This window comes from Bufo gargarizans, chromosome 1 (assembly GCF_014858855.1).
Source record: "Bufo gargarizans isolate SCDJY-AF-19 chromosome 1, ASM1485885v1, whole genome shotgun sequence".
NCBI classification, from domain to species: domain Eukaryota; kingdom Metazoa; phylum Chordata; class Amphibia; order Anura; family Bufonidae; genus Bufo; species Bufo gargarizans.
The window spans coordinates 363,197,513-363,211,979 of record NC_058080.1 but is presented as its reverse complement, the minus strand read 5'-3'; the positions used below and the strand labels follow the sequence as shown (position 1 = coordinate 363,211,979).

General features: G+C 38.5%; 1 protein-coding gene across 1 annotated transcript in view; it reads left to right on the top strand.

The window, feature by feature from the left end:
• Positions 1-393: 393 nt before the first annotated feature.
• Positions 394-14,467, top strand: part of EFNA2 (ephrin A2) — a 203,950-nt gene continuing 189,876 nt past the window's right edge. Inside the window, exon 1 of the mRNA XM_044283616.1 lies at positions 394-1,015. Within this exon, the coding sequence (XP_044139551.1) occupies positions 897-1,015 (119 nt within the window). The 5' untranslated portion in view covers positions 394-896. The remainder of the gene's footprint in view (positions 1,016-14,467) is intronic.

Below are 14,467 nucleotides of genomic sequence, written 5' to 3'. Positions count from 1 at the left end.
AGCTTTGACTGGAATATTCAGAATAATCAGTACCACGTACGTAACGTAATATTCTTTTAAAGTTACTCAACTTTTTGTGTATTTTAGTTCTTTATGTAAAGTGTAAACTGGTGTACAAAAGTGTTCATAAAGTCTGACGTGTGAAAAAATGTAGGATTTATGAAGAAAGGCATTTGATACCTGTCACAGAGTGAGAAGTGTACCTGTATGTAATTCAGTAAAGGTGGCAGTAGAGGGAGCTCTTAGGTTCCATCTGCCAGCCTAGATCTGGTTCTGCTTTTTCCTCACACCCAGTGATGCAGCGTTAGGGAGGAGAGCTGAGGGCTGGCCGGAGTGGAGGCACAGGCAGGGAGGGAGGGGAGATGTGTGCTGGATGGAATGAGGAGACAGGGATTTGGCACTTGCAGTAGTGGGGCTTGGGATCTGCAGCAGTCGTAGACTTCTCAGTATAGCAGTGTGTGTGCTAGTTTGGGTTCAGCATTGTTCTTCATACCTGTTGTGTGGACTCTGCCTCAGGATCTGTTTCTTTTTCCCCCCCTCAGCCTGCAGGATGTCCTGACTGGTCCCTCATCCTGAGCTCAGGAGTTGTCACCTCCTGGGCTCTAGACAATGAAAGCGGAGAGTGAAACTGAGCTGAGCTGGAGCCTGCTCCTTGCACCTGGCCTGAGTGAAAGCCATCGTCTCCCTGCGAGGAAGAGAGCCAGATCCACTATTGGGGTACAAGGCAGATCTCTCGTGGCATGGAGCTGAGTGCTGACAGAAAGTGACTAAGTGACTAGCTTCTTAAACAGTGGTACCGAGCTCTACCCTTATTCTAGAACACTTCTCCAGGATAGAGTCCAGACATGGCAGCACCGTGTCCGCTGTGAGTGCAGCAAGAAACTTGGACCCAGAGTATGGGGCCCCTGGTCCCACTGCTGCTGGGGGCCCTGATTTGGGTCTGTGTCTGGACAGATGACCCCAGCAAAGTGATATCAGACCGGTATGCAGTCTATTGGAACAAAAGTAACCCCAGGTAAGAAGGAGCTGCCAGTGTGGCGGGCAATGACAAGATGAGGTGAGGTGCACAAACTTTCTCTTTGCAGAGTATAGCAATGCAGTCAAGGGAGAAAGATACTTGCTGCAATTGTATACTACAGTAACACAGCAGCAGTTGTCTGGTAAGTATTTCGCTTTGAAAGGTCTAGTGAGAAAGTTCTGTGTGCTTTGGGGTGAGCACTCCTCATGGATCATACGTATACGGGGAATTACCCATATAGGCGCAGCTATATCCCATTCTGAAATAATTTAGCACTTCTTTGCTATGCAGTTGTAATGTTCATTTCTACATGACGTGCCACATGTTTATGAAAGTATTTGGCTCCATTTCAGAAATTTGCCACAACTGGAACGAGATCCAGCCCATCATTCACATCATTCCAAATAATTGCCGAAACGATGCGATACATTTCTTGCAATATTACGACTCTGGCCACGCCCCCTTACAACAGGCAAATGAGACTATTGGAGCTGTAGCTATAGGAGAAAACAGAAGCTGTAATTTCCAATTTACTTGAGCCATCTTCTACCATAGGCACAATAACGTATGTGCGCTATAGTCTTATGTGATGAAATCTATCTTTACGTGACATTAAAATTCTAGGAAGCTCAGAAATCTGATGGCCCCGTAACTGTCGAACAGGAGAAACTCTAGAATTTCAGTGTAGACAGTATTACCAGATGCCTTGTGTGTGTCTTCTTCTCTACTAGTACTGTGATAAAACTTTTGTCTTAGACTTCCTGTAATTCTTGACTGAATCGTTCTTTGAAAATAGACATAGCAACAGCACAACAACCATGTGAGGATTTTCTTTGTGATAGGGTCTCCTTAAGAACGTAACGCTTGGCAGGCTTAGCGCCTGGTTTGTATCCTTGCTCTTGCCTGCATATATTCAAGTAAATAGTTTGAGCTACTGTATAAGGGTGTGCGCTTACATAACCCTATCAGTTTTGTGGTCCACAAATTTGCGGATCCACAAAATATGGATGTGGTCCATGTGCATCCCACACTTTTGACGTGCCCCATTGAAAAAACGCCTATTGTCTGCAAAATGGACAATAATAGGACATGTTCCGTAATTTGCAGCACCAATGCAAACAGCACACGGATGACATCTGCGTGTTGTCCGCATAGAAATGAATGGGTCCGCGTGCGATCCACAAAAAATGCTGATCGGACTGAAGAATTTACACTGACTCTTCAGAAATGTCTGCAACGTACCCATTGATTTGAATCCACGTACATGTTGTAGAAACAACCACATAACAATGTGCTGAACTCATTTATAGTTGTAGAACTTTGTGTGTGAATATAACCTTAACCTTTTCTGAAAAATTCTGAGTGCTTTTTCATAGACTTCCCTCCCAAGTGTCTCGGCTACAGGCCAGCTCGGTGGCTGTTCAGTGTGTGACATGCCATGTTGAACTTGGGCATACTATCTGCTTTTTTGAGCAGCTCCAGATGCTGCCGGCAGAAAACTCCAGGGACCTGAGGCTTCTTGCCCTAATGGCCAGGATCATTATGTGGTACAAGTGCATCTCATGCTCACAAATGTGCTCCCAAGAAAATAACCATCAGCCCTTGTAATAAATGTGTCTTTAGACTTGATGCTGTGCGTGAGACAGCTGGCATGCCAGTGCGAATTTTCTATTATCGGTTAGCATGCATGGTCTGTACCATGTTGTACTGGTTGGCAAGCACAGTGCATATTATGTTCAATTGGTTGGCATGGATAGTGCATATTATGTAGTATTGGTTGGCATGCAGTATGCTTATTCTGTAGTATAAGCTGACATACATATTGTATTTTATGTGTAATTGGATGGCATACTGAGTACATATTATGGAGAACAGGCTGGCAAGCATAAAGTGTATGGTGTTGTATGCAGGCATAAAACTGTACAAGTTGCTAGCAAGTCTGTTTGGCATTTATAATGGCACTAGCAGCATGTGGATTTAATGGGACATATCCCCATGCTTATTGGGCTAATAGGGTACCAGGAAATGGCATGGTTGGAGTAAGTATTAAGACCAAGAAAGTTTATTTTGTAGTCAAGTTTAGCATGTATAGTTTTATGAAGTTAATTCCTCTGTGTAATGCATACAGTATATGTGTATGTTTTTATAGATGATACAGGTAGAATATGGGAGGGTGTGCATTTGTTAGCCTCTGCACATAATTGTCATACACATTTTGTTGCATGCTTGTCGTGCAGTGCCGTTTTTCCTCATTTTAGAAGTGTTTTCTCTCTTTCCATGGTTAACTACAAAGTTGCTTTAATTAATGCACTTCCGAGTCCTATAATCCCATAGTAACTTAGTATATAAGGCCGAAAAAAGACATCTGTCCATCCAGTTCGGCCTGTTATCCTGCAAGTTGATCCAGAGGAAGGCAAAAACTCCATGAAGTCGAAGACAATTTTCCTTACTTTAGGGGAAAATGTATTTCCCTACTCGAGTGATATATGTACATTCCATGTAACACATGTGAGCATGTCATGTATGCATGGCGCAGTATGTATTTATTGTATTCATTAACATCCCAGTTTGCATTATAGTGGTGTTTTTTTCTTCATACTTATTTTTCATGACATTTGTAGATGTAGGTAAATTCCATACGGTATATTGTGCTTGACATTGCTCTACTGGATTTGTTGAGATACATGTGTATATTGATGGGACATTATAATATGATCAGTGAGTTGCTATGATTGTATACTACTGCACACTATGCATGTGGAGTGCACATTTTCTGGCACCTCCGGTAACAGAGGTTGGCATGATCATTCTATGTTCCATGAGTACCATGGTGTGACATGATGGCCATGTACAGTGTCTGCGGAATTCGTATAATACATGCATGGCTGGGTGTATTTGTGATTCTATGTTATTTGTGTATGACTGATTACATGCAATATTGGAGCCTGGTGACCATAGGCACAATGTTTCTCCTATATGTCCTGTTATCAGTTGGGTCTTAATAGGATTTTAGTGATGTATGACTTTGTACAGTAGAGTACAATAATACATTCATATTCAGTATGGGTTGACATGACAGTAGTGTAAATAATCCCAAACTTCAATGTTGGACACTTGGGTACCCATCCTCAGTCTACTGTCCTGTCTTATTAATGTATACACACAGTTGATGACTTTATACAGGTATTTTTTGTTGTAGTCACGTATGTAACGTGGAATGGAGAGATATGGCATGTGGTCCATAGTATAAGCAGTATAGTTTGGACAAAGTTGGTGAGCCAAAATTGAGCACTGGATGAGTAATTTAGCAGTCCGTCACATGGCAGATACATATGGGTCACAGTTGGCACAATGCATATATACCATGTGCTCTCCATATGACAGCGGAGTGGACCTTGGACTGTGATTGACAGTTATCTGTCACGTGGCAAACAATGGCTATAATGTGTAGACTTGGCATGTACATTCTAGTATTTCCCATTGCAGCTTGGTAAATGGTGGTAATGCCTGTTAATAGGGCTTGTTATTGCCTATTGATGCGTGCTATGATTAATGTGTGTAGAAAATATATTATGCTGTGTTACTATATTAGTGTCAAGGCCATTTCAGTTTGTTATATGGAACAAACTGATTTTCCAGTGTGTATAGTGCTTAGCAGGTTGGCATGTGCACTGTATTCTCACCTAGTGTGTAGCACGGAGCACAAATTGTGTTTTGTACTTATATATTCGGGCCTTGCATTTAGTTTGGCCTTTACCTTTCTAAATGATTATTAATATTATGATGGTATGTGTTTGTAAAATAACATTTAGACACAAATCCAGAATAAAAGTAGGAGTTGCCATTTGTAGGGTTCCCATGAATCATATACAATCTCAGCAATAAGGACATGTAGTATTTTTAGGAATACAGTGCCATCTCCAGCAGCCTAACCCCTCCCCCTATACTAAAGTCAATAAGCCTTTGGGACAATATTTGCAAAGGTGTTATCACTCTGTGCCCAGACCTGACTTCCATATTCAGCGTCGCCTAATCTAAAATGAATGATTTCATAAGAAAGAATCAGTCTTGTCTTCAATCCCACCACAATCTTATAAAGCAAGAGTCGCTTGATGCCCATCCGGATATCACATCTGTAGCCATGAATGTTTCAGAAGACCTGAAAAATTCTGACTTAGGTGTCATAGGCTGGTCCAGTTGTCATTGAGAAATGTGTATTCATTGGCTTGGAAGTGCGAAAGTCCATTGAGGATATTCAGCAGAACCATGCAGTGGTAGATGTTTTGGAATGTGTTCCTATACTCGAACCCAGTGCACAGAAATTAATGAGTGAATATAAAATGCTGGAAAAAAAGTTTTTTTTAGTTAAATAAAAAAAAAATCATGAGTGATTTTATATAAAAAGTTGGCATCTAAATTATTAATCTCAGGTATGTAAAATATCAATGACTGAAAATGTGGCATATATATATATATATATGAACTCCAGTTGTGAAAGTAACTTTCTAAAACTTATTGCTGATGTATAATTGTTCTAGAAATCCCTGGGTTCACCATATAAAATCTATAACTAGCAAGGTATTCTCTCATTGGAACAATGCGATGTTCCAGCTGAGAGACTGTGGGCTATGCTTCTTTGTCCACAGCAGTCCCCTAGCTCTGCTGATTTCTTAACATATGGAATTTATTAGATGCATTACTCCACATTTTTTAGTCCCATTTCCCCAGTTTTGGTTTTCTGCCTGTGACTGTATTTTTGGCCTAAGATATTTCTTTTGTTCAGTTAAATGCTCAACATATGTTAAAATTCTTAAAGGATTCGACGTCTGGCGCAGAACGACCATTTTTTTTTTTTAGCTTAGCATTTCCAGACCCGGCCGGCTTCTTTCCAAGTGCTTGAGTTATTAAATGAAAAAGAACAGTCTGAGAGGATTAAGCACCTCACATAATTTAACACACTGATAGCGATCTGTAAAAATAGCACTGCTTACTTACTCAGAGTATCCCGGACAAGTTTTCAGGAAAAAATTCAATAAATCAAACCAATAAAGAAAACATTTCATTCTAAAGTATATTTTCTTTCTGTAGCCCTTCGATACAACTGAGATTTTCATTGACAAATTCAGAAAGATGTTTGATATACTACTCTGAGATACAGCATGCCATATTTGACAGTATTATATATATTTTTTAATCCAGTGTTTAAAAAAAGGGGAAATGTATTCATTGGTCCATGTAAAAGCGGGAAATGAAATGTAGAATGTAACATAAAACATACAGAGGCAGTCTTATACCTTTATTGGGACCTGAGACAATGTTTAAGATTGATTTTTGTATATTTTTTTACATTTTCCCTTTTTTTTTTTATAATCTTTATGTACCTTTTACTGTTGTTATGCCCCCGCATAAGGTCCATATATTATTTAGACATATGCTATTAAAAATTATTAATGCAAGGATTATTACCTATAACCTATTATTATTCTACAATTTTAGATGAACTTTATGTTCATAAAGTCTTTTTAAAATCTTAGAAAGCATCCAAATCTGGTGCCAAAATCATATATTCCACATGCCAAAAAGATAAATCTATAAATGATGCATCTCTATATACCGGTATCTAAAAAAATATATGCGTGAGTATATATATAATTTTATATTTATTGTGTGAAAGATACAACCATAAACTTTTCAAAATTTCCCCTTTTTTTTGGTAAGTTATGTTTCTTGTAGTGCCCTCATTCTACTGACCATCAGTCCTATGCATTATGCAATTGGGCAGTCAAGCATTTTTATTTATTTCACTTTCTGCCTGGAATCTAATATTGGTGTCGGTTACCGTAATTTGGCCTTACTCAAATTTTCTTGGTTGCTTCCATAGATTTCTCTTAAGATCTTTTGCCATGAGTTAACATGTCTATGGTTATCTTAACATAACCTTCATCTTATGTAGAGCAAACTGATTACACTTTATTAGGTGCTCATGCAGATCTCTACTTTTATTAGCATTAACTTTTGAATGTATCATAGAGTAAGAACTTAAGCCAACAGGTATCAGAATGACAAATACAGTTATTTGGAGACTTATGACTTAGTAAATCTCGAATCAAGTGTGACTTGTGGAAATTACTTAATTCTTGGTTCATCACCACCATTAAAGGGATATATATTGTCTGCAGGATTAAATATGTATGGACCAAAGCAGATGAATGCTGCTCTTGTTCAACATTATCATGAGACTTTATTTGTGTATACTTATGTTATTGTGCATCCACAATAAAGTCTTCTATCCATCTGACAAAGTGTAATCAGCAAATATGGCTGATCATGTACATGGATTGATGTCAGCTTCAGCTACATACTCTCTCCATACACTGGCTGAAATTATCATGTAACATACAAGTCTGTGGAACATTTTTAGATTTTTCTTGCTTTACATAATCACCAAGTTATCATGGACCATATTTAGATTATTGTCAAGAATATCTTAAGGTTTTTCATTTTTAACCTGGTTGTTATGCCTAATAGATTAATATCTTACACAAAATGCAATTTTCCTAGCTAGGGCATTTGAAGAATATCTGCTGTTTAACTTCCTCTGCAGTAGGAGAAAATATAGACCATGATGAAATTGTGAATGTGATGGTGGTAGGCTCTGCACTTTGGGTTAGTTTTATGTGAGGAATGTTTGCTAATCACACATGGACCCATGTCTATTTTTGATGTGATTCAACTCAACTCTTTCAAGGTACAACGTGAAATGTGAATCCAAGATGTACTTTATATATGGTTCTCATGCCCCTCAGCCTCTTAACTAAGACCATGTATAAGTATTTGGTTATGATGATTATATGTCTAGCTAAACGCAGTTTGATAATGGAGAATAAAAATCATCACTCTCCATTGTGTGCAATATTTGCTAGAAGAAATATCATGTATTGTGTCTTCTAGCCTCAAATATTTGGACAACTGACAACTGTAATGTAGAACTTTTAAAAGTACAAGTAATCTTTTGAGTAGGACGTGTCTTTTATGTATGGGATACTGTTCCATTTGTAGTTATATGGCCTTCAACACTAGTATGTTATGGGCTCAAATACCTCCATGCTTGGTCTGACTGCATCTGAAAGAGTTGGTCCTCAAAATGATGCCACTGTTTGTTCTGCCACGTGAAGCTGGTGTAATCATTTGCAGATGACAAAGGTGGCAAGTATTTTAGGACTTATGAAACATGAAATCTTGCCCACATTTTCCCAACGCTCCACCATTTCTATGTATACTCCCTATACATATGATTTACCATCTCTATTCTTTGCTACCAGTATATATTTATAGCGGATAGTATGTAGCAGAAGGAAAAAGTGGGTTTTGCATGTCTGTGCTATGACTACCTTTTGTACACAGCTCTGTGCACATCTCTGTTCTCTCCATGTATGTCTGTGAAGGGTGTTGTCTCTATTACTGCAAAATTGGCATGTAGCACAAGGTTTGTGCACAGGTTTATTTGTTTTTCTTTTTTACTTTCACACAATGCAGTCACATGGAAGAAGTCTTCATGTTTTCTTCATTTATATAGTAGGGCAATAAGGAGAAAATATTGCTCTTCACAGTGATACTGATATTTCTAATGGCTGCGGTATACTATCACGACCTCTAACATGAAGTAATTCTCATATTTTGTGATTCACAGTGAATCCACCTGATCATTTGACGCATCCTATTGTAAACCATTAGGCACTCATCATGTATTTGTGTGTTCACAGACCCATATATTTATCTTCTTAGGCTTGGGTTAGATGTTTTCACACCGGTGATGGGACTCACTAGCAATTTTCTTTTTTAAATTGCTACTAGTCGCTACTTTCATCTTCCAACATAGTAATATGGTAATCACTTTAGAATCTCTTGGAAATCACTTGAAAATCACTAGTTAATGTTTTGATTACTCTTTGGAAAAAAGTTCTCTCTACAAGAAACTGGGGCTACACAGAACTTAAAGTCTTTGCAGCCCCATTTGCCATATGTATTGTATGCATTGCATTTTAATTACTAAAAACTTACTCTTTTTCAAGGGTTGAACTTGAGAGTATTAATTATTTAATAATGGCAATACTTAATAGGCATGTGGTTAGATTTGGAACCATTGATATTTCAAAACACACTGAGAACATCTTCCTTTTCTATCATTCATATTGCTTAACTGTGTCTATGTATCAGGGTATAGGACACTATATTGCAAAGGGTATGTCCCTAATAAACAGAAAATATAGAAATAATTTGAGGGTGAATTACCATCAGTAGTTTTCAGAATCAGTTTGGGACATTGACAATAACACTAGTATAAATCAGTCATCAGCACTGTACCTGGCATGCCCATCTGAAACACTATGGAGCATATTTCTCTCCCTGTGCTGACTATACACTTGTTTAGTAACTGGTTCATAGTGAGCAGGAATTATAGTTTGAAAAATAATATATTTAAACCATAAATATATAGCATATATGCGTCACAGATGTCCCATGGATATTGTAATATGAAGCAAAGTTAGTACAATTCTTGAGGTTACCTGAAGGATAGCTATATATCTAGATTAGTAGTAATACTCTAAATGCTTACAGCTGATTGAGGGTTTCCTCTGCACTTAAGGTCTCATGCACACAACCCTATTTTCAGTCCGCATCTGATCCACATTTTTTGCAAATCGAATATTGACCCATTCACTTCTGTGGGTTCACCAAAAATGCAGACATTCACATCCACATCTGTGCGGCCGTATATTATAGAACATGTCCTATTTTATTACAATGGGGTGCGCAAAAATTATGGGATGCACCCGGCCGCATCCTTATTTTGCGAACTGCAAAACGTATATGGTTCTGTGCAGGAGACCTCTGGGAAATGCTGTTTGGTGAGTATATATTCTGATGGGATACAAGCCATACTGATTTTGACAGTTATTTTGTACGTTGGGGACCAAGGACATGTATTCTAAAACCACTGCTAACTCTTGCTGTGACCTGGATATGTATAGATATGATAGATTTAGATTTAACATATCTTGCTGTATGTACAGTAAGTGCAACGGGTTTATTATATAAAAATATAAATATGGTAATAATCCACTAAATGAGAAATGGTGCCATATATGTATGTGAATTTGATAGAAGGCACTGAGAAGCATAAACAATAGTGACATTTCAGTCTTGAGATAAATTTTAGGAGGCTCTTAATGTTTTTTTATGACATTTCAGCTTATCTTGTGCTGCATCAGTCGTATTTGGAGCACAGGCTGGAAACCACACACACCAGACAATTAGTTGCTAGATTGCCCTGTAACCCCACAATAGTCACACTCTCTAATTTGCTCTTTCTTTTCCTCTGTAGATCTGTTGTCTTTGTAGCAGCACACACTTTCTTTGATCCGCTGCCAGCCTTATTTGCTCTCAGCTTCAGTATAGGAAGTTGTCAATCATGTTTCTCCAGCAGGAAGATTCATTCACATCACACCTGGGGACATTTCCACATTAGGAAAATGGAAAAAAATATAATAATAAAAGTGCAAAGATTGAGAAGCTGCTACATGTTTTTATGCAGCGTGCATACCTTACGCCCCCTGCTGATACTGACTGAAGTGTAAGGTAATCTGACAAAGGTAAATTTGAGGGCTATAAAAAGATCTTCTATTAAAATGTGCATAATGTTCTCGGCTTTCATGTCTGGTGGTAGATAAATACCTTCTCAAAACAGTTAAATTGCGCAACATTTAGTAAAATGACAATTGGTAAAGTTTAACACGTCTAAATATCGTGTCCTCTGGTTTAACCTTCCTTATATAATGTTCAATATACAGCTTATATTTCTCCATTTCCAAATTCCAATATGTATAATATATAACTTGACAACACCTCTGAAACGGTTTGGGACCAATGCTAGCTTAGGCCTCATGCACACGACCGTATGTATTTTGCAGTCCGCAAAAAATACTGATGATGTCCGTGTGCATTCTGTATTTTGCAGAACGGAACAACTGGCCCCTAATAGAATAGTACTATCCTTGTCCGTTATGCGGACAATACTAGGACACATTTTATTTTATTTTTTTGCGAAATGGAAATACTGACATATGAAAACGGAATGCACACGGAGTAACTTCTGTTTTTTTTTGCGGACCCATAAAAATGAATGGTTCTGTATACGGTCCGCAAAGAAAACTGAACGGACACAGAAAGAAAATACGTTTGTGTGCATGAGGCCTTAGAAATAGCATTTAGCTTGGATGCCAAAGCTATTGGTCACATCCACCTTGCTTTAAGAATTTGAAAAACTTTTGAACAGTTGTAAAAATGTAGTCATGGTAACATATAATAGTGGATATACTGGAGTAATCAATTTAACATTGAGCTGCTTGCATCTATCTACCTATCTATCTATCTATCTTTATATTTATAAATGTAGCCTGCAAAAAGTCTATTGGTCTGACGCTGGGTTCAGACCTCAGCGTACTGAACGTACGCTCTGTATGCGCGATTGTATGGGCGTTTGCAATCGCGCATACAGACACAAGCGAACGCCCATTGTCGCGCGTTCCCGCTGAAGTCTATGTACGGGAACGCGCGACAAGACGCCCCAAAGAAGCTCATGTACTTCTTGGGGCGTCGGGCGTTTTACAGCGCGATCGTACGCGCTGTAAAACGCTCAGGTGTGAACCATTCCCATAGGGAATCATTGGTTCTTGCCTGTTGAGCATTTTACAGCGCGTAGGAATGCGCTGTAAAACGCTCAAGTGTGAACCCAGCCTAACCCTGGGTTCACACCTGAGCGTTTTACAGCGCGTTCAAACGCGCTGTAAAACGCTCAAGACATGAAAACCAATGCTTCCCTATGGGAATGGTTCACACCTGGGCGTTTTACAGCGCGTACGAACGCGCTGTAAAACGCCCGACGCTCAAACAAGTACTTGAGCTTCTTTGGGGCGTTTTGACGCGCGTTTGTGGCCATAGGACACTGCAGTCAATCACACAAACGTGCGTCAAACGCGCGTTTACTATTACAAAAAACGCGCATAAAAACGCGCGACAAAAACGCACGTAAAATGCGCGTTTGAGAAACGCTCAGGTGTGAACCCAGGGTAAAGGTGATGCAGCAAAATTAGAAAAATGCGGCAGAATATGTTCTAACTATATAAATAACTATTAAGAATAATAGTAATAAAGTAAAGACACTTGTCTCCCTAGTGGTTAGTATAGTGAAAGGTTGACAAGTTCTATACACTATGGTATATATTTGTTAGAGCTTTAACATTTTTTGTGTGTTTTTATTATTCTGAAAATATTTTTTTTGTTTAGCGTGAGATACTTTTGTGCAATATAAAGTTTTAATATAATTAAATGGTACGTCAAATAGCTTTTGGAGCTCAGACACCTTAGTAGGGAAAGTTTGCAAATTAATTATCAGTTTTTATGTATTAGTAGCTCTACATGTACTGAAAATATGTACTTAAGGGTACATAGGTTTTTAATGGTTATAGGTTTTTGTGGCCTTATGCCATTTCAGTAGCATCTTTTGCATCTGCATTTGTTTGTGTATTTTTTTGCACTAAAAGCCAAGATCAAGATGTTAGCTGAAAGTCTACAGGATATGTGAAACACAGGAAACGTGGGAATTTTTTGCTACTGGTGTTTTTTGTTAATTAGGTGGCATGCTAATGTTTTTGGCATTTTTTATTTCTGCCGGTTTCATATCTGCTTCATAGGAGAAAAAGACCAGAAAAAGAAACTCTAAAAAAGCCATTAAAATCACTTGCAGTAAATATTTTAAAAAAAAATCAGTTTCTATGGCTTTTTTTAGTGTTTAAAAAAAACATCACTGCAAATTCTTGTGTGTAAAGAACCTCCCCTGTCCAGCAAGTCCATTAGCTTGTTCACGTACACAAGTCTGACTGGACAAAAAAGAGCTATTTGCTACTGAGGGTAATCTAGGTGGAAGGAGATAACATAAAAATTAAGGCCTACTTACACTAGGAAATTGTCATTACGATTTGTTTGTACCTGAATAATTGTAATGATATTTGCCAAGTGTATGTACACATAAAATTATAATAATGAATGGCTGTATAGCTGAATGTCACTAGAAGAGACCTTCACATTTACATGGGCTAATGCATAGGTTGGCCACCAGGGAGGGAATCCACTTATGGATTACTCAGATGGAAATGTCCATCAGATACTCAAGATGATTTTGCAGAACAACAATTGTTTGTCAGTGTTTAACCCCTTCACGCCCAGCACCGTACATGTACGGCGCAACGAGACATGACTTAACGCCCGGGGGCGTACTTGTGCGCTGATCGGGCGGGTGCAGGAGCTGCGCCCGTCCTATCAGCAGCAGGGGTCCGGCAGTCACTAAGGCTGGGTTCACACTTGAGCGTTGCGCAAACGCGCGTTTTACGCGCGTTTTTATGCGCGTTTTTGTAATAGTAAACGCGCGTTTGACGCGCGTTTGTGTGATTCACTACAGTGTCCTATGGCCACAAACGCCCCAAAAGTCGCTCATGTACTTTTTGGAGCGTCGGGCGTTTTACAGCGCGATCGTACGCGCTGTAAAACGCCCAAGTGTGAACCATTCCCATAGGGAATCATTGGTTTCTCCTTGTTGAGCGTTTTACAGCGCGTAGGAACGCGCTGTAAAACGCTCAGGTGTGAACCCAGCCTAATAGCTGGACTTCTGCTGTGTGTGCCGGCATCGGTGAAATCAGAAGTATTGTCATGCATTGTAAAGGACATCAGACCCCCAAAAGTTGAAGTCCCAAAAAAGTAAAGTGAAAAAAAGTAAAAAACATAAAAAAAGTTTCAAGTAAAAAAAAGCATCCTTTTCCCAAAATAAAGTAAAAAAAATAGGGAAAAAAAGAAAAGTAGACATATTAGGTCCATATCGACTGGCTCTATAAAAATATCACATGACTTAACCCCTCAGATGAACACCGTCAAAAAAATAAAATAAAAACTATGCTAAAAAAAACTTTTTTGTCACCTTACATCATTAAAAGTGCAACACCAAGCAATGAAAAAGGCATATGCCCCTAAAATAGTACCAATCTAACCGTCACCTCATCCCGCAAAAAATCAGCCCCTACCTAAGACAATCGCCCAAAAAATAAAAATAAAATATGTCTATGGAGACACTAAAACATGATCTTTTTGGTTTCAAAAATGATATTATTGTGTTAAATGTCACCTTACATCACAAAACAGTTTAATAGCAAGCGGTCAAAAAATCATATGTACTCCAAAATAGGGCCAATCAAACCATCATCTCATCCCGCAAAAATTATACCCTAACAATTGCCAAAAAACAGAAAAAACTATGGCCGTCAGAATATGGAGACACTAAAACATGATTTTTTTTGTTTCAAAAATGATATTGTAAAACTTAAATAAATAAATAAAAAA